At 37.2% G+C, this 26,082-nt stretch overlaps 1 protein-coding gene across 1 annotated transcript in view; it reads left to right on the top strand.

The window, feature by feature from the left end:
* Positions 1-26,082, top strand: part of LOC144661455 (transcriptional repressor NF-X1-like) — a 52,319-nt gene that overhangs the window by 12,990 nt on the left and 13,247 nt on the right. Inside the window, exons 5-18 of the mRNA XM_078522230.1 lie at positions 268-325; positions 1,532-1,603; positions 2,310-2,413; positions 6,997-7,032; positions 7,141-7,185; positions 9,503-9,569; positions 13,187-13,404; positions 14,512-14,630; positions 16,667-16,697; positions 17,304-17,377; positions 20,841-20,949; positions 21,688-21,807; positions 23,428-23,507; positions 24,633-24,734. Of these exons, the coding sequence (XP_078378356.1) occupies positions 268-325; positions 1,532-1,603; positions 2,310-2,413; positions 6,997-7,032; positions 7,141-7,185; positions 9,503-9,569; positions 13,187-13,404; positions 14,512-14,630; positions 16,667-16,697; positions 17,304-17,377; positions 20,841-20,949; positions 21,688-21,807; positions 23,428-23,507; positions 24,633-24,734 (1,235 nt within the window). The remainder of the gene's footprint in view (positions 1-267; positions 326-1,531; positions 1,604-2,309; positions 2,414-6,996; positions 7,033-7,140; positions 7,186-9,502; positions 9,570-13,186; positions 13,405-14,511; positions 14,631-16,666; positions 16,698-17,303; positions 17,378-20,840; positions 20,950-21,687; positions 21,808-23,427; positions 23,508-24,632; positions 24,735-26,082) is intronic.

The following is a 26,082-nucleotide window of genomic DNA, read 5'->3' as shown; positions in this document are numbered from 1 at the left end:
GATACCAAATACAATGTAATCAAACCTTGCTGCATATATAGCTGTAAGCAGTAAAAAGTAAAAATAAATCCACCTCAAAAGGTGTTAAAAATCAATCAGCCCACTGGAGGCTTACCGGTAATAAAGTTTAGCATATTGCATTCAAAAGCATTTATTAAACTCAGTAACTGTTATTAAATTATACTAATAGTAATCAGTAGAATGCAGCTATTGATGTTGTGTGTTTTTGTATATATGATTCATTGTAATCTATTTTTTTACTTGTAGGTTGTGGAGAACTCTGTGGAAGACAGAGAGACTCGCTATGCCAACATCGGTGTAATCAGTAAGAAATATTCATTTCTCTAAAAAAATATTTGCTTTAAATTGTAAATATCTTTTCAGTCAATTTGAGCCTTTTTAACTGGGCCTGGAGGTGAGCCCAGTTCACAAAACAAAATAATTTTGTCAGTTTTGTCGGCCACTAGTTCTGTACCCCATGTGGAAAAATCAAAGAGCTCCAAGTTGAGCTTCTGCAATAATAATATTGGATTATTAGGGTAGAATACACTCACGGAAATAGCTGTAATAAGAGTAAAAATTTAAGACAAATTCGCTGAGAACTGCAATTTAAGAGATAATGTTGAGTGACTTTCTGGTTTTGACTGTAAATGGCACATTTGTAGTATGACTCTTGGCAGTTTGGCAAATTTCACTTAATTAATGTATACTTAATGTGTTGACGAACAAATTTGGGCTACTAATTAATTTTGTTGGGTGCTTTTTCAAGAACTTCACAGGAGCTGAGTTAAATACAGTGTATTCAACAACAAAATTATGTCAGGTGCTGATCCTGGCTGTTTTTATGACTGACATGTCACTAGTGATGTTATCCCCAATGCATGCTCATTTAGCTCTTCATTCAATTTAACTATAATCAACCCATAAATTAAATATAATCATTTGTTAGTATATACAGACACTGTACCACACAAGCAGGGCTGCAAATAATTTTTTTCACTTGAAGGGACATTGTATATGTCCTAGTAAGACACCATCTTGGTCGGACAAAACAAAATTTTGGTCGGACATCACCAAAAACAAAAGGTTGAAATTTATTTGTTGTTGGCATTAAATGATTTACGATTAAAAAATTGTCTGGACATCATGTCCAACCACACTTGAGATTTTGCCGGACATGAGAAATTTTTGGTTGGCCATGTCCGATGACCGACTGTTATTTGCAGCCCTGCACAAGTGAAAAGTGCTTTTCATGATGGTGATTGGCTAACTCAGAGGTGATGAGAAACAAAGTGCCCTTGCGTGTTGCTTTGTTTACAGAAAGTGATGTTGTGGTCGGTTAGTTATTCAAAATGTATGGTATATACTAAAACAATTATTCACCTCAGTGTCGGTAAATGTGATGGATATTTACCGAGCTGTGTGTGAGGTAAATATTCGCCATTGTTCACCGTGCCTCCACTTCAGTGAGTAATTGTTAAATATTATTATTTGAACATGTCAATAAGCCTTTGTTGTTGTATTGCTGCAGGTTGTGTCATCCTGGTCCCTGTCCCAGTTGCCCAGTGATGATAACAAAAGCATGTTCTTGTGGAAAAACAAAGTATCTTTTTGTAATGGCTGTGCATGCCAAGCTTTGAATTGTTGGATCACTTAGTCATGTAGTAATCAGTCATCATTTTGTCAATGAACTTGAAAAAAATACTTTTTTAGCACTACATGTAATGATAGCCAGTGTATGGCCACCTGCTCTCATCAAGAAAATTCCATGAGGGGTGAAAGAAATCAACTCTGTCTACTGTTTTTCGTGGACTTTGAAAACATCAGGAAGATCTGATACAGTTTTGTCATAAAATTAGGCACAGCTTTTCAGTAATTTAAAAGTTTGTACATGTATGTACATTTGCGTCTTGTCATCCTTTATTGTATTGAAGTTTATTGATTCTGAGGTAGGTAGGTATTTTATCTAAAGTCGGTAATGTTGGGAGTGGTTGCCCAATCTCCCGAGCCAGGGGCTCATGTTAAAAACGCACGAGCTTATCTTTGTTTCAACACAATAATTTTGTAGTCATGATGACAGCCCTGGAGCTGGACATTTTTTTCAGTCCAGAGGGTGCATGTGGTTTTGTTGTGCACCTGCTGTTTGGAATATTTCACAGGATTGCTATGTACTTTGCAGTCTCCTGTTACAGCATAGTTGCTGTTATAGCAAAATTGAGTTCCAGATGGTTTCTCTAACATTCAGTGGCCGCTCTAATGATTATATTTTCTCTCTTTCTGTGATGTAAATTCCTTTACACTTGAATTAGGAATCGAGTGAGATGTGGCCAGGCAACAACGGTACTATGTGAACAAGTGTGTAACAAGGTTCTCAACTGTTTCACTCACAGGTGTACAAGGATTTGTCACACAGGTATTACTGTCATACTTAAAAAACTTTCAACCCCAAGCAGTTAATCAACTTGAAACAAGAAGCTCTTAGAGCTTAAAACTGCGCTGGTCATGTGACCACCCTAGGGGAGCCATGTGGGGGGACAAAAAATGCACCCCCCTGCCATCCCCATTACCCGTGTGAAACAATGTTGTGACTGACAAACAAAATGGTAAGAAAACACCTTGTGTGACATTTCATGTTTGACTAAATTATTTTTCTTATATGCTAATGCTGGCCAAATTTAATTCATGGAATTCCCACGATCCTGATCCGTGAAGCCAACAAATCTATTAAATCAGCATCCAGTGTTGTATCAAATTCCTGTTTAAACGTTGAATAACTCGCTCCAAAAATGAAATATTGATGTAAATAATTAAATCAAATTTGAGAAAAACACTAAAGCTGGTTTCGACTTTTTTGCTTGTTTACAAGCAAAAGGAAGGAGAATAGCAGTTAAGTTGGGCAATCTCGAACCACATTCTTGTTAACCCTCAAGGGACTGTTTTAATTTCTCAAGGGATTACTTTCCGCTGTGGGGGTTCACTTGCGATCTCGTACAAAAAACGTTATAAAACAATTTTAAAAGTGACATGTCAGCTTTCTTATCTAAACGCACGTGTGTCTGAAAGGCGATCTATAAAAGGCGTCGCACTATAAGTGGATTGCGTAACTAACGCTAAAACACGAATAAATAATCACTAGCACTTACATCGTTTAAAAATTACAAACGTCAAAAATAAACCATACCAAAAAAACTCGCTCTTTTCAAAGATATTATTGAAGTTAAAACAAATGCAAGAGATGGGGGCTTCTTTTAGCTTAGGAGCGGTTAAAAAATAGGCCAAATTTGGTCGCTACATGCAAGATATTTCGTCATCAGCCTGGGTCGTTAGGGACGAGACCTAGCGTTGACAGCAATGTTGCATGAATCGGCTTTACAACATGCGATCGTATCTACGCAGTTCGAGTGGAATTTCAGTCAAAGACAGCAAAATTCTTTCGTATTTCATCTTTAAATATAATTCGAAAGCATTCACTGTATATATGGCTTTTGTTTAATCCTGGGTCTTGATATCCGACCCTCGCAGAGCCTAGACAAAACGCAGCTTGAGTGTAACGATTTGTTTACGCCGCAATTATATGCGCAATGTTTTCTCCGACAGTAGTCTGAAATATCCGTATTTTTTTTCGTGCATTTTCGTGGAGCAATCGTAACGATACGGCCTTGAACACATTGAACAGCGGTCTACCTATAACAATCCAAATATGGCGTCGCAAAAACAAAGCGTCGAACGCATATTTTGCTGTTTCATTTGCTAATTTCGCTGCCGTAATCGACTGCCTCGAAAGGTCCTTGCAATTTTAAAGTATAGAATTGTCAGATCTCGCTGAAATTTGCACTGTTTATTTGTGTAATGTTAAGGAATATGTGTATAAATACCCGGCGCGGACGAGCCATTTAATTTTGACAAAATTATATGGCTGCATTTCCTCCGCGAAGATAGGAAATTGTTAAACTAAACTACAAAGAAACTGTAATGATAAGTTCGAAGAACAATGTACAGGATAAACCTTCGACTCATACTTCATGCAAAAACGTCGATATCTCGAAGAGACTTTGATTGACAAAATTATATGGCTGCATTTCCTCCGCGAAGATAGGAAATTGTTAAACTAAAATACAAAGCAACTGTAATGATAAGTTCGAAGAACAATGCACAGGATAAACCTTCGACTCATACTTCATGCAAAAAAGTCGGTATCTCGAAGAGACTTTGATTTTAGAGCACTAAAGCAGAGCATGAAGCACTAGAGCAGGGCATGTTTGTCTCGGTGGTTTACCTACAGATTTCTGAAATCCTCTAGATGACATGGCTTGAAAAATAGATAACGCTTAAAAATCGAACATTTTACACTTGACATGCCAGGTTAAGTTCAAAGGATTTGTTAAGTTTCCCTTTGTAGCAGATTTATAGGTTTAAAAACATTGTGTGATTCTAACCGATCGTCTTCAATGTTTTGTGAAAGTGAAACTTGCAGCGCCAGCACATTCCACGACACAAACGTAATGGTGTTTAAATAAAATGTAAATTTTGGCCCGCTATTAAAGCGTATTTTTCTTTCATAGCATGTAATTATAGTAGGTATTTTCTTTGATTCAAACGCTTCAAAATTGAATTTTTCACACTAAACATTCTTTGTGAAGACGAAAATAATAAGAAAATTTCCCACTTGTAACTGACTTGTAGCTTCTAAACATTGCATGACCTGAAGCATGACCGAGTGGAGAAAAAAAAACAACAACGTGCAGAGAAAGAACTGTTTCAAGCATTGTTCAACAGGAACACAGATGCTTCTTGTCAGGGACAGCGGAGTAATTTTCCAAGTGGGGGGGCTGACTAGTGACTTGAAGTGGGGGGGGGGGCTTAAAGGACTTTTCTCTTAGTAAGTCTTTATTTTTTCGGAAATTCTGGGGGGGAAAGCCCCCCCCCCCCCGGTTCCGCCGTGCCTGCTTGTACAATTTTATTACATTTCCCTCCAGCAAAATGTAGGATTTTGTAAATAAGGTAATTGATCAGAGAACATTGAACCTTGATTTAAGGAACCACTGTTATAAGATTATAAGTGTTGACAAAAAGACAATAGTTAGTCCTTAACTATGAAAGTTCCTTATTTATTTGAATCAAGTATACTAGAAAACTAGCAAGTGCTGTTCAAAGGATAGAGTAACATTAGATACAGTCTAGAACCCCAGGAACTTGAACTCTGAAGGGAAACCAAAAACAGTTTCCCTCAAATGATGCCCTTCTCTAGACCAAAACTTTCTGATTTCTATACCCTATCCCAGACTTAAAACCATACCCTTCACAGCGGCACATAGCTCATACATGGGAGTGCCAAGGGTTGTTGTCATTTCTGTTTTTTTTTGAAGTAGCCCTTGTACTGTTACAGTTATGGTTCAACCAGTGTAGGTTGGCTGGTTATGCTGTTTTCCTCAAGTAAAGGCAGATACGTGTTTAAATTCCCATATCCCTTCGCTCTGAGAACAGTGTGCATTTCCTGGAAGACACTGTCAACACTGACAACAGTTGGGACATCTTTAAATGTAAATTGTAATAGTTTAGGGGTCTGCAAAGTGCTAAGGCATCAAGTTGTGAGCTGTTGCTGTTGTGGGGGTGGGGAGGGGATCAATGTACATATTACATGTACACTAAATTGTTTAGAACATGCAAATATACAAAGGAACAGTTGCAATTGGCCGTGTTGTTATCCACTAATATTGTGGGTGTTTTACTGCTAAAAATTAAACTTGTCTTAGCCATTAAAGAAATCCATCTAAAACATGAGCTCAGTGCATATGCTGTAAAAAGTACATCTGCAGTGCTAAAGCATGATAGGTAATTTGAACAGATTTGGTGCAGGAAAAACATGTGTTTGGTTTCTGATGGCATTTCCAGTGACCATTAACTACACATGAATTAAATTTAAATAGATAACTTTAATTTGCTTGCACAAAAAATTACAAATAATAACATAGTTGAAAATATATGTTCAAATATTAATCTAATGCATAGCCCTCATATTCCTTTATTTCCTACATATATTTCCCTTTATTTTTCTTTGTATTATTTTGTATATATTACATGACAAGTGTAAATTAAGTGTGAGTTATTTTTATCTTAAGTATTGTACATGTATGCAATTGGTCTGTAAGTAGCTGTATTGTTCACTTTTTTGTGATGTATTTGTTTGTGTGTGTTGCAATAAAAAATAATAATAATAAAAATCAGACATATTTGGCCACTCACGCGTCCAGCCATCTCTTCTCAGGGAGGAACAAAGATGGACCAGTCTCAGACCAGACTTAATTCTGCAAGTTTGTGCTTTTAATGGTGCCAAACTGCAGTGTACTATAGTGAGGGTTGCATTAAAATGATGATGAGTCAATAATCATCATTTTAATGCAAAAAAACTCAATTTAATTTAAATCAATTTTAATTAATAAAAAAATGGGCCGGCTTTTGTCCTGGGTAGTTTTTTATTATTCGCTGTTATGTATTACACCTAGTAAGATTATGGAACAGAAAAAAAGTGTTGTAAACTAGGTTATTTTGTTGTTATGTTTTTTTCCCTCCTTTTTTGTTTCTGTTTTTCCTTTAAGTCAGTAAGTTTTTGTCGCTAGTAAGTAGCTTTGTTGTCGTAAAATTATATTGTGAATATTTATTGTAAATAGTGTGTGGTGTGTGAATGAAATTTAAAATGATATCCTTGATTTAAGATCCCTGTGGATTGTTTTTTTATTAGTCGCTGTTATGTATTACACCTAAGATTATGGAACAGAAAAAAAGTGTTGTAAACTAGGTTATTTTGTTGTTATGTTTTTTCCCTCCTTTTTTGTTTCTGTTTTTCCTTTAAGTCAGTAAGTTTTTGTCGCTAGTTAGTAGCTTTGTTGTCATAAAATTATATTGTGAATATTTATTGTAAATGGTGTGTGGTGTGTAAATGAAATTTAAATAAATAAATAAAAATGATGATGAGTGAAATGATATCCTTGATTTCAGATCCCTGTGGATTCTGCCAAGTCACAGTGAAACAGAGTAAGTTGGCTCCATTTGCCTGAATGGCAATTTATTTAATACAATGTATGTCATATCAGCCTACAATGTTAATTTTCCACCCACTTTTCTCTTTGTTAACTTTGACAGCTTGTTACTGTGGAAAACAATGCAGAGAGGCTATCTGTGGAACAGGTTAGGATAACTGTGTACATAGAGTAAGACATTGGTTACACCATGCAAGCACGTACTGTACACCATCTCAATGGTCTGATTTAATTCATGACATTTTGGTAGATACTGTGGGCATTTCATTAACACTGCATTTCCTTATGCCAACAGTTAGGGCCGATTATTTAAAGGAGAAGTTCACTCCAGAATGGCCATTAATTTTTTTTACGCCAATAAAAAGTATATGCAAAGATAGGTTATTCACCAAAATTTCAGCTTCTAACGAGCGCTTAAACCCTACGAAATCCTTTTCTGAAGTAGCCCAAAACTCGACAACTGAATGCCGCCATCTTGGAGCTGTTAATGTATGCGTGACGTCAAAGAGCTCAGCCTGAAGTTGAGCGGGAAAATTTTAATTACTTCAAACTCCTTGTTTCTTTGTAGTGGCTTTTGTTTGTCAAAATGCCTGTTTGTACAGCTCCATTTTGCTTAAACAGAGCTCCAAGAAATACAAAAAGAGGTATTTCCGTTTTCACCGTCTTTCAATATTTAAAGAACAATTGCTCAAAAGTTGTTCCGGAGTTAAATCGGGGTCCGACCGAGTTCGTTATCGAAGTGCAATTTTCTGCAACTTTTTCAGGATGATCTATTATTACCCATCCTTCGAGATCCTCGATTTTTCTCGTCGTCCCACTCGACAATCTGTCTCTGGGTCTCCGAGGATGATCATGTCACCAATGTTGCAGTATTGCATACGGTACGTGCATGTTGCAATCAAGATTTGTGACAAACAGAACATAAACAACCAATAAGTCCATAAACGGCAATGTCGCCAATGTCCTTCGCGGTAATAAACGTTCTCTTCCACTGTTCGCGTCAGTCATGACGACATGAACGCGAACATTGCTGTTTCGTTTTGTTTACAGCATCCATCCTAGTTATTTTACGCGGGACGTTTCCTTCAGTGAACATTATAAAAAATTACCAAAGTAGCAGACCGTACCAGTTTGTCGTAGCAGTGCTAATGAAAAGAATATATTTACTTGTTTGCTTGACCACAAATAATCGCCGGGACCTCGATCAAACGCCCCCAGGGTTTATTTAAAAGTTATCAGTTTTGACCCGGCGTTTATACGAAGCCGGCGTTTAATCGGGGACCCGCGTTTAATCGAGAAAATACGACGAAGTCAACACCAACAACAGAGAGTTTCTCTGGTTGATTAAAAATCCTCCCTGAAATAAAGTAAATCTGTGATCTTCTTCGAAGCAGTCTTCCGTATAGTTTTCGGAACACACAAATATTTATGTCTGCCCATTCTTATAATCCATTCGTGAGCATTTTTTCTTTTAGATATTGAAAGACGGTGAAAGGTTTTTTGTATCTCTTGGAGCTCTGTTTGAGAAACATGGAGCTTCACAAACAGGCATTTTGACAAACAAAACAAAACAAGGGGTTTTGAGTATTCAAACTTCAGGCTGAGCTCTTTGACGTCACGCATACATTACTAGCTCCAAGATGGCGGCGTTCAGTTGTCGAATTTTGGGCTACTTTAGAGAAAGATTTTGTAGGGTTTTAGCGCTCGTTGGAAGCTGAAATTTTGGTAAATAACATTTTTTTGTCTAAACTTTTTATTGGCATAAAGAAAATAAATGGCCATTCTGGAGTGAACTTCTCCTTTAAACGTAGCCCAAGTTAGACGTTGTTTAAGGCTAAATCGAGTTTAGACAACGACTCCATAAACCATGGCTAACCGAAGTCTAAATCTCATTATTTAAACGCGGATAAGTCGGAGTTCATGAAGACTACATTTAGACGACGACTAACAAGAAAAACTATTGTTTTGACATCATGCATGCATGCATGCGTGCTAAGTACTCCCAAAGGAACACTATTGTCTTACTGTTGTTTTCTTTTTATAAAAGTTCTGCATACAAAATGTAGTATAGAGCTGTGCGGAAATCTTTTCAAGAAATTGTACTTGTGTTTTAAAAGGAAATTAAAAAAATGGAATCAAAAATCTCTTTAAACTAGCACGGAGGATCAGGAAGCGCATACAAAATACAATCAAGAAACAAGTTGACTGCAACGTGCTAAAATCAGTGAAAATCAACGGTTAAATGACGTTTAAACCTATTCAGGAGCAGGTCTAACTTGCTATTGTTTGTAAGTCAACGTTTAAACTTCGTCTAAACGCGGCTTATGATAAACGTTGTTTAAATAATTGGAATTGCAGGCTAAATCCCGATTTAGATCACGATTTTCTTAGCCGCGGTCTAAACTTCGTTTAAATAATCGGCCCTTAATGTTTATTAATACTTTCTTTGTTCTTCTAAATTTTAGGGGAACCTGGTTTTGTGAATATGAATGGAAAATCAGGATACTTTTCATGCCAAGACAAATGTTTAAGGTATGGCATCAGTTCAAATCCAGTTACTGGAAAATTTAAAAATGTGTGCCGGCGGATTGGCATAAAGGCCAATCCACACATTAGGTTTATTTCTGGCTCTTTTCTGTAAGAGATTGAAGCCAAACAGTCCAATACATTTGAAGATGGGCACTAACATTCCCTTTCACTTTTAGGCTAATCTTTTGGGGTTTTGGGGGGGGGGGGGAAGGGGGGGGCGAGGGGATTGGTGAGGCACTTACATGTGCATCGAAAGACCTCTTTTCTACCTTATAAATCCAAGCCAATCAAAATAATCATGAATCTAGAGCAAAAACTGATGACATCGCATTAAGAAGCATATTAAGAGCCATGGTTACAGGTCAGTTTTGGCTTATTTAGTAGTCAGTGGGTTAAAGTAAAGTAAAATTAATTTTGTCGAAAGGATAATAATTTAAAAAATCCCTAAAAGCACCCAAGATATGCCAAAAAGAAGGGCAGGGCTAAAATACAGGTCATAGGTCACAGTTTTCACAGTACCTGGCTCACATGGAAGGCTAATTGGCATGATCTCAGCTCAGTACATTTGTATTACAGGGGACTATTTGATAAACTTATTTTCTTTTAACAGAAAAGACCTGAGAACTAATCTTACTGCACATTGACATGCAAAAACTTATTAGTCAGAACAAAAGTGAAGTTCCTGGCTGTTTTAGTTTCATTGATTTCTTTGACAAGCTGCAGTTACTGAAATGGTATCAATCAATCAATCAATCAATCAATCAATCTCGAATCTGACGGGGGCTGACTAGGCCCCTAGCTAGCAAACATATGCTAATATGCCGAGAAATAAAGAGAGAAAAGTCAGTGATAGTTTTGACTGCTTAGTTATTAAAGTGCAGGGCATTGCTTGGATACTGACAATTAAGGATATACATTGTAACTTGATGGTCAAGTTCATGTTTCTTGACCATGTGTTTGAGAACTGATCACATGACCACATCCCCTCTAGGGTAGGGTCTGTTCTCCTGTTTAGTGCACATAGGTAAGGAAGTTAAAAATGATGGAAATGAGTGTAGGCACAAACTAGTAGTAAAAAAAAGCTCAAGATAACTTTAATTTCTTAAGGGAAGAACCATTATTAGTTTTTTGGGGAGGCTGTTGGGAATCCTCCTTTACACGTTTTCAAGATATATTTATTTGCCTCCTTTCAATTTGCACAATTTTTTTTTCTCAAGAAAAAGCTTTGCAGGTTGTCTGTTTTTGTAGTCACCAAACAACCTCCAACTTTTTTTTGTACTGAGACCTGTATTAATTTTTTAGCCACACCATAAAAAAGAATGTTTTGAGGGGAACTGATAATAAATTCAGGTAGCTTACAGTGTCATAATCTGAATAGAAGTTGACGAGATTTTCTTGTTCAATGTCTTGGTCACAAGACTCGACGGGGATTCTATTTTGCATTTCAATATTAATTGTCAGTAGCATGACTGCATTAGTCCCAGCTAAATTTAAAGTGCCAAACTGTGAACTTCTTTTGAGGCTTAAAACTTGACTTTGCTTTTTCATGAATAACTTCTGTTCAAATGAATTAACATGCCAAGTATTTGTTGGATTTTAACAAAACTTGGCCGAAATGTTGATCAGATATTAATGCACCAAAAAGTGTGTGGGTATTTTACAATAACTATTTTTTTCTTGTGTCCTCCTGCCATGTCACTACAACCAAAAAATTTTCATTGTTCCTCTTGCATACTTTGTTAGGCTATTATCCCCTTAGTGTTAATAGTCCAATCTGTTTGGATGCCCGTGGTAGCACAATAAGGCTGGTAACTTCTTAAAGCAAACACTGTCTGTTTTCTGTTTTATATATTTCTATGTTTAGTCAATGTTTATATTCTAAACTGTACGCTTCTGTTGGTCAACCACAGCAGACAATCCTCTGTATTTGAGGCCATGTTATGTAAGCGTCATGAATTCCTCGCTAGCCGTCACCGCCACAAAAAGTAATAGAAACAGACAAGGCAGGCAACTTCGATTGCCTGCCAAGACCGAAAGCCTCCCGGATTTTTTTCCCCAATTCCACGCATCACTCCCCATTCAGGCTTGGGCAAGTTAAAGGTAGTTTTCAAAGATCTGTGCCAAAAATCGTCACAAATCCCGTTCTAACATGCTTAAAAGCCACTGCGAATTTTCAATTTTGCTGCAAAATCGCCATCTTCAGCGGATGTGGACCAAAGTGGTCGATTATAACGCCGGCACATGCTTTCTTCCAAGATGTTTTCTAGTAGTTGTTAATAATTATTGTAACATTAGCTGAATTCACAATAAAACCTACATGATTAAAAACCTACCAAAAATATTACTGGTATACTTTAAACCATGCTTTCAGAGCAGAAGTATGAAGTATTTTACTGCTGTTTAAAAAGTATGGAAAATAAAAATAGTGGTGTTGCCTTTCCTCATTCCAATCTTAAGGTTCATTTTTGGAATGCTCATTGTCAACATACATGTACAATTATTACAGTATAATTTCCTAGTCAGATAAAGAAAAATGGAATTTGATATACTACCCGTCACACTTTTATATACTCCTTGTGGGGGGTTACCAAGCAGTAGACCTAGTAACAGTTCCTGTACAAAATAATTGTTGGCCAAAGAGGGCACTGGTTTATTGTTTACATGTAAGACGGGAATGAACCTAATGGGAGACAGGGACCAGTTTATAGCATCAAATGCACTCTCTGACTGACTGAACTCAAACAAGCCACAAGAAATGGTGATGCCAACAGTCACATTTCTGAATGTCATTGACTCACTAACCATCCTACAGGTGTTCTTGACGTAAAGACCTCAAACAGCACTACTTAATTTAGCTAACAATAGACGGATCAAACTAAACGATTACTGCTGACAAACTTTTACACAAGTGTTACAGCCAATAACATCACAGCTAAACTGTTCAATCAGTTTCAATGGACTAGATTTGTAACATTATTAACTGACGACTTTTTCTGTGAAGATGAATCTGTTCAGGTTAATGTCGAAAGGACAGACGCCAACAACAGTCTACTCTTATCCAGAAGATCACACCATAAAAACTGCTTGTTTCTACGGTTAACATTCTTTACTTGCTGTAATTGTAATTAGAACAAGCAACTGGCCAGACTAGTGACTTGATTTGGCTGTCAGATGTGGATGCCAAGAGTGTGCTTTCCACTTCACTTCACACTCTACACTTACATCATGATGGCTGTGCTCAACACCTTGCTTCAGTTTAGATCATGATCATATCATATCTGGTGTTGTGGTCTAGCCTACTCACACAAAAATGGACCACCTTGATATCTTAACATTGCTTGTTAGAAATTGCCTTTGTTGTTACCCTTATGATACTCTCAACACTTTCCACTCTCCACTTACACCATACATCTGCTTGAAGTATTGATCTGTCATTGTTGTTGCTAATCTCCCACTTGCCTTGGTATAGTCACATGAACATTAAAGTTTAGTTTCTTGTGCATTACATTATGGATATTAAATTTGAGCTTATGAATGAACTTCCAAGCCAAAAATGTTAAAAAATATCAGTAAAGTACCATAGCATTTAATTAAATTTGTTATTTTTTTAACAATAATAGGGTTCTGGATTGTGGCAATCATTACTGTCAGGAAGTTTGTCATGGTGGGGCCTGTGCAGAATGTCTACTGAAACCTTCACTTGTTTCTTGCTGTCCCTGTGGCAAATCACTGCTGTTTAATTTGCTTGGTGAAAATGACGTAAGAAAATCATGCTTGGATCCAGTACCCACCTGCAAATCAACCTGTGGCAAGTCTCTTCCATGTAGTCCTTCTAAAGGTAAACTGTATACCGTAATTAAGAAGAAGGTTATGTTATCTCTGATTGACAAAAAAAATTCAGAACTCCAGGGCTGCAAATAATTTTTTTTCACTTGAAAGGACATATGTCCTACTAAGACACCAACTTGGTTGGACAAAACAAAATTGTGGTCAGACAGTTTTTTATTCATCGTTGTCATAAAATGATTTACAATCAAAAAATTGTCCGGTCATCATGTCCGACCACACTTGGGTTTTCTTTGGACATGAGCAAGTTTTGGCTGGCCAATGTCTGATGACCGACTGTTATTTGCAGCCTTGGAACTCTAGCTTCTTTTTGAGACTGGCACTACTTATGCAAGTACACTGTACAATGTTGTTTTTTTTCTTTTCAATGCTTGTGTTCCCCCAACTGAAATTCACCATTTAGCATTAAAAAATGCTCCGATAATAATTATTGCTTGGTACAAAATACCTTGAAGGATTTGTAATATCCTGGAGGTAAAATTCACTATTTTATTCACATACTAACTGTCAAATCTTTCTTGGTGAAAAGGTGAAAAACCCTGACCACATTGTTGTTGTATTGTCATACACGTAAGTCAAGAGTAGAGTCTTCTTGTAGGAAGAATGCTATAAATTGGCACTAGTTTCTTTGTTTGTATTTTTTTTTTGGGGGGGGGGGGGTGGGGAGGGGGCTTTCAATTTGCTAATGCAACAATGTGTAATGTGTACTAATACAACTGATAATTTTGACAGAATTTTTTTATTTGCATTTTTCGTTAATATAAATTAAAGGATTATAGACCTATAGAAGCCTTTTCACAGTCAAAATACTCAGCACGTGCCGCCTAATATTCTGGAATAGTTTTGATTAAGGGCGAACAGATTGCATTATTCGTTGAACATTTGCATTTTTATCTTGCTGTTCAAAGAAGGCAACAGTAGTGGCCGAAACGTCCAAAAACAATATTTTTAGCCAGTGTCAACTTTTTAGTTTGTTTTCTATAAAATTTTTAACATGCCTGGCTACAACCCAAACATTTTTATCTTCTCAGTAAGCCTCTAACTATTGTCAATACCAGGCTGAAATGCAATGTAATAAATACAATCTTTCTGTCACCAGAAAGTAATGGACACATCACTAACACAGAGCATCGCTGTAAAAAGGAGTGCCATCTTGGTGACTGTGGTCCTTGTGATGGAATAACAAAGATCAAATGTAGATGTGGTTCAAATACAAAGGTAAACTTACATAGCTACCTTTTGACTGGGCAACCACAGTCAAAGCTCTCATAAACGACCACCTCAGATTTCAGAAAAGTGGCCAGTTGTACATGTACATGTAACTAGAGCTGGCTTCTGACAAGACGGGGCTCTTGTAAGTGAGAACACAATGAAACAATAGAGGCTGGTCTCTAACAAGTGCTTTTAGAATGAAGTTTTAGATGTGCTATTAGTATTATTGTCGGTAGTAAAGACAGTTATAGTTATTGCCTATCAGTAAAGAGTTTCTCAAATGTACTGGCTGGTTATCCATCAACAGAGATTGAAAACTCATTCTATAGGAAAATCCATTACCCGACGAGGGAATTCCACGTTAAATTTCACGCGAAAAACCGATATCGCACAAGCGATTCGTGGGATATCGGTTTTTCACGTGAAATTTAACGTGAAATTCACGAGTCAGGTAAGCCATTCCAAATCAACTGTCATGAGCCAGTGAATCGGAGTCAATCTAAAATCGATCACAAAACTTCATTTGAACCTCGCGGTTGACACTGACCATCGCTTTTCAACGGTCCACCCAAGCTTTTAATCCTTTTAACGACGGAATGGTAGTATTTTACAGAACATTCTTGTTTATCGAACATCCATTTCAAGTTTTCGTCTCATCAGCACAAGGAAAACTTATGAAATATTTTATCTCTTCGGCCTGTAAGTAGTAGACAACACGCATCCATAGTGAAAAGCACTGAACACTCAACAACGTCAAGGTAAAGGTTTGAAGGAGGCGTGGACCGATGAAGTAAGTACCTTGGAATAACTCAACAATTAAAATTCGACATTTATAAGTTAAATGTCTAAGTCCATCGCAGACAATTTCTGAGGAAGAGCAAGGCTGCTTTTAAAAAACCCGCTATTAGCCGGTCGCTTAACAAGCACATTGATTCGCTGTGTGTGTTTTGTTGATATTTTCCAGAAACCGCTTTTTGCATCATGAGTATCAGTTAAAGAATATAAGAAGTCATTCTTTATCGAAAGTTTGGAGCTTTTCACTGTAAAACAATTTTTTATCAAACTGTCTTGTTTTTATAGCACGCAGTAGACTTAAGCTTATTGTCATTGTTTTCTTTCGTTTCGTGTGGATCAGTTATTGTACGAACACGGCATTACTGTCAAACTATCAACAGTATTACTTCAACAAAATAAACAGTTAATCTTTTACACGAGAAATTTGTTGTATTTCTTTCTTTTAGCGAACGTTTTTACAGTGGTCGTGTAAGCGTAGCTGCTATTTACTCGCGAGTTTGTCCATACGCTACAGACATTTTTATTTTCCGTTTCTCTCATGCGGTGAAAGTGATTGAAATTTAAACGAGGAAAATCTTCTGCTTCCTCACTTCGGTCAGGTTTTTGCTTTGTAAACGGAGAAAATCGTTTTGAAAACATAAATTGATTCTAATTTTGCGTACGTTGCTATTCGAGGCTACGCATTGCTTCGGTGCAATATCGGTCAACCTCGCTTTCAAGTCGCAATTCCACTCTGAATACCTCGCCTCGATAACCAATCAGATGGCGAGAATTCTCCAAGCTATGCGATTCTCTTATTAACTGAGATGATTGCAGTGTCACAACAACTGTCACAAAAAATAATAGATTACCACATGGATTTCACTCAAAAGTCTTTTAAGTCTAAGACTTGATAGATGATTTTTTTTTCACAAAGCAGGTTGTTGGGTGGTTGCTTTTAAGAGTTTCAAAATAAAAAAAAAAGATCAGTTTGTAATTCTCAGTATTGGCGACAGCTCCTTACAGGAGTGGTTACTTGCAAGAGCAGTTAATTACAGAGTTTGAGTGATAATTCAAATGGCGTTTACAATAGTGGTTACTAGGTCACTAAGGAGAGTGGTTGCATTGAGATCAACTTCAACTGTAGTTAAACCTCAGCTATTTTTTTTTTCTGTACATGTAATTCTCATGAGATATTTGTTGAGTATTGACTTTGAAATAATTATTATTGAGAAGTTGAAATATACATGTTGTTTTACCTGTAACAGGAGATTCCTTGTGTGGAGAGAAACATAGAAGGTAAATAATGACAGTTAACAGCTTAAATAAAATAAATAATAATTAATGTTACAGTTCACATGAAGTTATACTTAAAAACACTTAAAATAATCAGACACAAAAACCACACCATATATGGCGTAAAGGGGGGACACCGCTCTGCGATCGAAGTGACAGACAAACCTTCGTTGCGTGTTTACTAGGATAACCTTTGGCAGTGTTGTTTTCTTTTGGACAAAAACACTGAAATTAAAGATGGCAGAACCGAGATGACTGAGCTTGTGTTATTCAGTTGTAAATTTGGTGTAAGATGTCAAAAAGCAGGGATGGTGATTTAATTCATTTCTTTTATTTCCAGATTGGGTGTTGCCAGATTAACTGAATGCTGTTGACATACAGCATTTTTATAAACAAAAAGCTCCTACAAACACCAAACCCACACTTATTGTGATTACACCAGGAACCTCAACTAATGGCCACCTCAACATTTGTACAAAATGCATGTTTCATTCTTTAATTTAAAAGTTATGTTAGGTTAATGGTGCTGATGTTTCAGCTTTTTTGTCTGTGTTAATGTTATTGTGATTGAGATTCAAGCACTTGGTTATTTTTTCCATTTTTGAATAGAATATTCATGTGAGCAACGCTGCAACAAGAAAAGGCAGTGTGGACGTCATAGATGCAATCAGAAGTGCTGTGTGGTGAGTGCAATAAAACTCCTTTTTAAGGCACGATGAAAGTTGAAAAGAAATAATTAATTTCTTTTGAAAACCATTATTTCATTTTTTGGAAGATAAACACACTTTTTTGATACACTTAAAAACATGTACATTACTTACACTTACATACACTATTGGAAATTATACAATGTTATTTAACTTTTCTTTTACATGATTAAAAAAATATGACAACTAGATAAACAAACAAAAAAGAGGTGACAAATTAAATGAAATCACAAAAAGTACAAAAAGGAGTCCATGCATTAGCTTAAAGTATTACAATTTTTTTAAAAAATACACTACGTTATTGATATTTTTTGAGAGCATTTTTTGTAATTTGCTACAGTGACCTTGTATTGTAATAGCACTATTAATAAGCTTAATACACCATTAAAGTTGTTATTTAGATAAATAGTTTTACATTTGAGCACATTTTTTCGACGTTTTTGCTTGTTTACAAGCTAAAATGGTAGAATAGGGGCTATGTCGGACAAAATTTGGAACCACATATTTGTAAACTCTCAAGGGACTTTTTTAATTTCTCAAGGGACTGTTTTAATTTCTCAAGGGATTACTTTCCGCTGTGGGTGATCACTTGCGATCTCGTGGAAAAAACGTGACTTGTCACATTTACAAACGTTATATAACAATTTTAAAAGTGACATGTCAGCTTTCTTATCTCAACGCACGTGTGTCTGAAAGGCGATCTATAAAAAGCGTCGCACAAACAATGGATTGAGTAACTAAAACACGAATAAATAATCACTAGCACCACAGCATAATTGTTCACTTAAGACGAACAATAGAAATATGTTGAAATCTATGAGAGTTACGAATAAAGCTCTGAATAAAGCTCTGAAAATTACATTAATAAATGAACCTCTTTCAAAATATTTCAATAAAGGTGACTTAAATGTTAATCTATTCATGTGTGGTGTTTTTTTTCGCGATCTGGGCCGTATTAAGCGTTTTTTTCGTATGTTACGTCCGACCACCGGCCGAACGTAACATACGAAAAAAAAAACGCTTAATACGGCCCAGATCGCGAAAAAAACACCACACATGAATAGATTAACATTTAAGTCACCTTTATTGAAATATTTCGAAAGAGGTTCATTTATAAATGTAATTTTCAGAGCTTTATTCAGAGCTTTATTCGTAACTCTCATAGATTTCAACATATTTCTATTGTTCGTCTTAAGTGAACAATTATTAACCACGAACACATAGGGTGGTCTGCCTGTGCTAGTACTTACATCGTTTAAAAATTACAAACGTCAAAAATAAACCATACCAAAAAACTCGCTCTTTTCAAAGATATTATTGAAGTTAAAACAAATGCAGGAGATGGGGGCTTCTCTTAGCTTAGGAGCGGTTAAAAATTAGGCCAAATTTGGTCGCTACATGCAAGCGCCATTCTATTTCGTCATCAGCCTAGGTCGTTAGGGACGAGAGCTCGCGTTGAAAGCAATGTTGCATGAATCGGCTTTACAACATGCGATCGTATCTACGCAGTTCGAGTGGAATTTCAGTCAAAGACAGCAAAATTCTTTCGTATTTCATCTTCAAATATAATTCGAAAGCATTCACTGTATATATGGCTTTTGTTTAATCCTGGGTCTTGATATCCGACCCTCGCAGAGCCTAGACAAAACGCAGCTTGAGTGTAACGATTTGTTTACGCCGCAATTATATGCGCAATGTTTTCTCCGACAGTAGTCGGAATTATCTGTATTTTTTTCGTGCTTTTTCGTGAAGCAATCGTAACGATACGGCCTTGAACACATTGAACAGCGGTCTACCTATAACAATTCAAATATGGCGTCGCAAAAACAAAGTGTCGAACGCATATTTTGCTGTTTCATTTGCTAATTTCGCTGCCGTAATCGACTGCCTCGAAAGGTCCTTGCAATTTTTAAGTATAGAATTGTCAGATCTCGGTGAAATTTGCACTGTTTATTTGTGTAATGTTAAGGAATTTGTGTAATGTTAAGGAATATGTGTATAAATACCCGGCGCGGACGAGCCATTTTTGACAAAATTAACTTATATGGCTGCATTTCCTCCGCGAAGATAGGAAATTGTTAAACTAAACTACAATGAAACTGTAATGATAAGTTCGAAGAACGATGCACAAGATAAACCTTCGACTCATACTTCATGCAAAAACGTCGATATCTCGAAGAGACTTTGATTCTAGTTTCCATTGTACCATTAGTTTATTGGGAAGTTCATTTAGAGACAATTCTTTCTGAAGAAATTTTGAAGAATAGATATAGTGTTTGACCAAGATGATGAGCAAATCTAGCTTGCATTTTATGGGATCCGAGAGCACATTAGTTGCCTGACATGTGTCGTGAAAAGCAATTTGTTCTTTTGAGAGTGTTACCTCTGTCAGTACCTTGACGATGATTGAGCCATGATATAATTTGTGAATAAAGTTTTACAGTCTCCTTGCGGTCAATAAATGTATGTTCTATTGAATCTGCTACAACAATATACCGTAAAATTCCGGTTATAAGCCCCCCCGCTTATAAGCCCCCCCGGTTATAGGCCCATCTACCTGGAAACAAAAAACTACATCCGGTTATAAGCCCCCCCGGATATAAGCCCCCCTGTGCCGGACGACAGTACTAAACAGGGCTAAATGTTGCCTCATTGTGCGTTTTTAACTAAAAAACGTATTTCGATCAACACTCCCGTGGCTCGTTTCGAAACGTTTTTTTTATTCCGCTTATAAGCCCTCCCGGATATAAGCCCCTCCACTTATAAGCCCACACAAAACCCCTTACGAAGTTGTATAAGGCCAGGGCTTATAACCGGAATTTTACGGTATACATTTATCGTCTTCGGCTAGGTGATATAGTTTGAATTCTTTCTTCGTTACAATTGTTCTATGCAAAAAACGAAAACAAAATTGACAAAGTTTATTGTCTTTAGTGAAGCGATATATATCTTGAAAACTTCTAGTCCATTCACCACGTTTTTCAGCCCTGCACCACTCGGGACAGTAGTTTCATGGTTGTTGAACAATTGGTAATACTTTTTGCAACTTGCTTCAGCCACATTATCATTTCATATGAGTAAATATATCTGATGAAAAATCTGGCCAAAATTTCAGCTCAATTTTCTCATATAAAACAAACTAAAAATTCTAGACCAATTAAAAATATTTAGAAGAAAGTTGTCAAAGTAGTTTTTGATAATTTGACTAACCTGAAGGCAGCTAATAAGCCACCAAAATTCACCTCAGGCTTAAGGCTTTAAACACGATAAAACACTGGTTTATTTAGAAATTATTGTTTTTATTTGTTTATTTAACCATACGCAGTTGCTGGGATTAATTTCAAAATATTTAATAAACACTGTAGCAGCTCTTGTGTCTAAGGTGCCAACAGCAATTTAAATTTATGGCAACTTTATTAAGACTATGTCTTTACTGTAGGACACTGTACACAAGTGCGAGTTTGTCTGTGGAAAAAAGCTGCGTTGTGGATACCACAAGTGTCTGGAACCTTGCCATCTTGGCTACTGTCCACCTTGTCTATTGTCAGGTAACACATCATGTCATACATGTACATGCACATTCAAGTGTTGTTTGCCAAATTTGGCATTTTTTGTTTCTCTTTACCAATGGCCACGTATGTATGTTGACTGCTTTGTGATTTTGTGAGAACATAGGTTCGTATTCCAGGCCCTGTCACACCCATCATCACCTTGGCCCGATTCCCAGGGCCCTGGTCCAGTATTCTATTGGCTGTTCTACATTTTTTGTACAGAAGCCCTGTCGAAGTTAAGTTCTCATCCCTACATTCTAAAATTGCTAAGCTTGAGTTTGTTATCTAGCTTGATAATGTACACCACTTGTGTCATGCGTGTTCATTATTGAACTTAAAGTGAAAGAGGCCTATATCACAAGTTTGATCATCTCAAATTTCTTTTTTAGAAAGTGGCATCCTTGCTCCTTGTGTATTGTATTTTCAAGAACACTTAATAAGTACGAGAAGCTTTCAGCTGTGCCTCATAATTTCTCTTAATTTCTTACAAAAATTCCTACCTGCTTCTATATAACTTAACAATGCTCTTGGTTGCAGTTACTAGACAGTCCCTTCTTGACAACATCAACCAAAACTAATAAAGTGCAAGGTTCTCATATATCCAAAGCATAGCAAAGCCTAAAACTATTAACATCTGGTTCAGTTCTTCACCCAAACAATAAACTGGTTTTTACTTATAAGTATTGCTTACAGGTAGTTACATGTCGTCGTAACTATGTTAATTTATTTGTGCAGGCTTTGAGGAGCTGACATGTCATTGTGGGTCAGCAGTTTTGTACCCACCCATCCCATGTGGAACTTTACCTCCCGATTGTAACAAGCCTTGCTCCAGGACACATGCATGCTCCCATTCAGGTGAAATTCACATGCTGCCTTGTTCATTACCTGTATTTGTTATTTGGGTCGCTACACAGCAGTAGTAAATTCTTGGTTATTCACACTACACTTGTGTCTGACTTATATATCGTCCGTTAAAGCCTACAATTGAAAGAACTCATTAGTGGTAGTGTTTCCTTACTTTTTTGTCCGATTGTGGTCAATTAACAAAGGTTTGTGCTGAAGACATTAAAACCCCTTGTGGCTTGAATTGCTTCCATATAAACTAAAAAGCCAGAAACAATTTTTTTGCCAAAAATATGCAAACTTACAAATGCAGCTCATGTCTGTTTCGCTAATTGCCCCCGCAGGGTTTTGGCCCAGAGGCCAAAACCCGAGGAGGCATCATTGAAGTCCCCGCGTGTATATATATAAGGGATTAAAAAATAGAAGATATATGAAGAAATATACAAGAAATGTCTGGTAGTATGCGAAGTAGACTTTCTCAAAGTCCTTCGACCCACGGTTTGGTATGTGTACTTTGTCACTTGCGGACGTCGCTTCGCGACTTGCTGAGCGTCGCTTCACAACGCTTTTTGGCTCGCTGCGCTCGCCTACAGAGGGCGACTTGGAGCAAGTCTATATGCGAGGCGATCCCGATTTGAAAAAATAGGCGCGCACGGTGGTCTCGGTTAATTTTGTGGCAAGCACACAAGGTGATTTGGGTGTTTTCGCCGCCATACTGCAAGCAACAAGCTGAAGATTTGCGACTCAAACGTCTCATAGCGTGCGTTGCAGACGAATTAAACCCCGAGGTTTTGTGAGACGTCCGGCTGCAACGCAGTCTAACGTCTCAAAGTTAGATAAGTTCGCGGAATTGAAAGACTCGTTTGTAAACCGCGATCGGTCAAACACAAATCACATCAGACCGAAAGACTTAGTCACAATCAAAACAGACTACCCAGCTACAACTCACAACTGAGATTTGCCATTTCTCGACGAAACACACTCCAGAGATTATATTCAATTGTAAAAAAGATTTTGCAAAAGGGATTGAGTACTGAGACGCGCGAGACGTTTTCGTCAAAAGAGGTGAGAACATTTTGCCGCATCTTTGACAAGTCAGTCTCGATCAGTTGTCGAGACGATGCCTGTGGTTTCCGCTTCCATGCCAAGAAAATTTAATGAAAACAGTTAGCTCCAGTTGTTCGATAGTTGTTATTATCATTTTTTTCTTAGAAACGAATACGACTTGACTATTTGCACCGAGAAAAAGTTACTACACAAATCGATACCGCTAGACACTAATCGCATTGTTTCCTTTTGTTAACTTTTTCCTAATAAGCATTCTCACGGCTATAAAAGCACTAGAGTAAACATCCAAGAAAATTTCACATATTCACGCCAAAGACGGACGGTTAATAAAAAGTTTCCATGCAGCCGCAAAAAAAGACGACATTTGCAAAATCAAATTTAAAGCAGGACTAGCCGAAAGCGAGGGCAATGTTAGTGAGAACTACTCGAACTACTCCTAGTTGATTATCCCATCCATTCAATCTTTAAAACAAACAGCACAGTTATAAATGAATGGGATAAATGTCTATGATTGAATTGACATCGTTCTAATCTAGTTTCTAAGTGACTGTTTGAAACCAACAGTGAATCATAGTTGCCACAGTGAAGAGACATGCCCTCCTTGTACAGCTTTAACCAAGAAAATGTGTATGGGAGAGCACGAGGTAAGCTTACTCTGTTACATAACACCTCTTTTATACATGAAGGTGACTTAAGCATAACTATTATTACTTGACCCTTCTAGAATGGTTTTCAACTGAGCATTGAGCTAAGGCAAAATATCTTTGGTTTTGCTTTACAGCTTGTACTTAATGAATAAAATGCAAAACTAAAACTAGTTGCAACTTAGGCATTGTCCCCAGCCTCATGTACCTGACTTCAATAATTGGTTCTTTGTGTTGTTTACGTTGTTTGATTGGCTATTGTCATTGCTTTGGTTTTGGATTCACCATAATCATCTCAAAACAACCCTACTCTACGTACGCTGCCTGTATTAAAACTCCACCAATGTTTTAACCTGGACATACAGTTACATGCACGGGATGACAATTAACAAAAATAAGTTGATTAGAAACATTTGCTAGATAATGGTCTGAAGTAAGAAATGGGAAAAAGGGAAAGAAATTAGAAATTGTTCAAGAATCAACCATAAGGATACCTGTGTTCTAGAACTGATGCTCTAACACTGAGCTACTGGAGACTCGATGGCAAGCAGGGGTTATTCTTGTGGGTTGGACGTACGGACTGCATCACGTAGTCACGCAGTCCTATCACTAGTAACACATTAATGGCCTAGCTGCATCGTGCAGCTACATTAATGGTAATAATGTATCACCAATGAGAGGCCATGCACCAACCAACCGTACTGCTGATAGAAAGGATAAAAAATAAGAAATTGTTCAAGAATCGACCATAAGGATACCCAGAAGAAAATTGTGAGCACCAGATGGGATTCGAGCCCACGACCCTCCGTGTCCTAGAACGGATGCTCTAACCACTGAGCTACTGGAGACTCAATGGCGAGCAAGGGTTCTGAAGAATGTTGTGAAGATCAACTGTAATGCTCTCACAGATTTCAACAGCAAATGCTCACTATCGAAACAGAGCAAACTGTTCCAAGATTTAGAGATTGAGATAAGTTGCAGATGAATGGGTCATGGGACATTATCCTTGTTTATGAATTTTGTCTTGTTTTTTTTCCTACATGTATGATACTAGCTGCTCTACATATTGTGTATATGTAGCAACATGCATACAGTTTCTGATAGATTTGATTCGATATCTTTTAGGTTCGTCACAACATTCCATGCCATGTGATTGATGTCTCATGTGGAAAGAACTGTGGAAAACAATTGAGCTGTGGGCACAAATGTGCCAAGATTTGCCATAAGGTAATGGTTTGTCCTGCGAGTACATTGGAATGGATCATCAAAGAATTTGTTTGTACCTTGGGTATAGTGTATTTGCTTGTTCTGTTGGGAACAATTTGCTAGTACATTATCTTCCCCTTGCAAAACAAGCAAATTTTAATTCCAATAAACAAATTGAAATGCTAAATTTCGAAGTTAACGGAATTAAAAAGAAGCGCGCGCGCGTGCAGCTATAGGGAAAGCGTCAAATTGATGTGTTTGACCTGTTGATTAAGGTCCGGCTTTTCCCACTTGATGTACATAGACTCCTTAAGCTTAACCTGGTACTTAGTAGGCGCAGAGTCTTAGATCTTGAAGCAGTCTAAATTACAAGAGGTACGGTATGACTCTGAAGCCTGCAAATGCTTATAAACGTGAGAGTTTCTGTCCGAAGACAAGTGCTCGTGCACGCGCGTGGAGAAATGTCGGCTTGTTTCGCCAACGTAACGAGCATTACAGCTTGCACAAGAAAATTTGTACACGATGCGCGTACGGAGCCTGTCAGGGAGAGGATCTACTAAGTACCAGGTTAAGCTTAAGGAGTCTATGTACATCAAGTGGGAAAAGCCGGACCTTAATCAATAGGTCAAACACATCAATTTGACGCTTTCCCTATAATAAAATTTAAAACGATCTCTGGCTTAAATAAAAATACAAGCTTTCGGCTGTTAGAACTATAGCCTTCGACGGGTAAGATGTAAAAAGGTAAAAATATGTAATGTGTGAAGTTGCGAAATAAAAATGCTAATAACTAAGAATATTTGTGAAAAAGAATGTTGTACTGTCCAGGTAGAGGACAGGAATTGTTATCCGCATTGGGAGTTAGCTTCGAATGCCACGCTTCCAAAGTTTTTCTTGTTCTAAAGCCGCCTTTGTCAATGACAGATGCATTATCAAAGTCAATCGCGTGATCATTGGACCAGACGTGATTAGCGATTCTCGAACCTTATGCCGCGGTTTTGACATTTCTCAGGTGACATTTCTCGGGTAACAATTCCTGTCCTCTACCTGGACAGTACAACATTCTTTTTCACAAATATTCTTAGTTATTAGCATTTTTATTTCGCAACTTCACACATTACATATTTTTACCTTTTTACATTTTATCCGTCGAAGGCTGTAGTTCTAACAGCCGAAAGCTTGTATTTTTAAAGTTTTTAAGCCAGAGATCGTTTTAAATTTTATAATATGTTGTATCCTGGCTGCGGTCCTTCAATATTTTCACGCTTTCCCTATAGCTGCACGCGCGCGCGCTTCTTTTTAATTCCGTTAACTTCGAAATTTATCTAGCGTATTGCTTTTCAACGCAATGTAACAAATGCTAAATTGA

This window comes from Oculina patagonica, chromosome 7 (assembly GCF_052425735.1).
Source record: "Oculina patagonica isolate OP01 chromosome 7, crgOcupat, whole genome shotgun sequence".
NCBI classification, from domain to species: domain Eukaryota; kingdom Metazoa; phylum Cnidaria; class Anthozoa; order Scleractinia; family Oculinidae; genus Oculina; species Oculina patagonica.
This window is presented reverse-complemented; position numbering and strand designations above follow the sequence as displayed.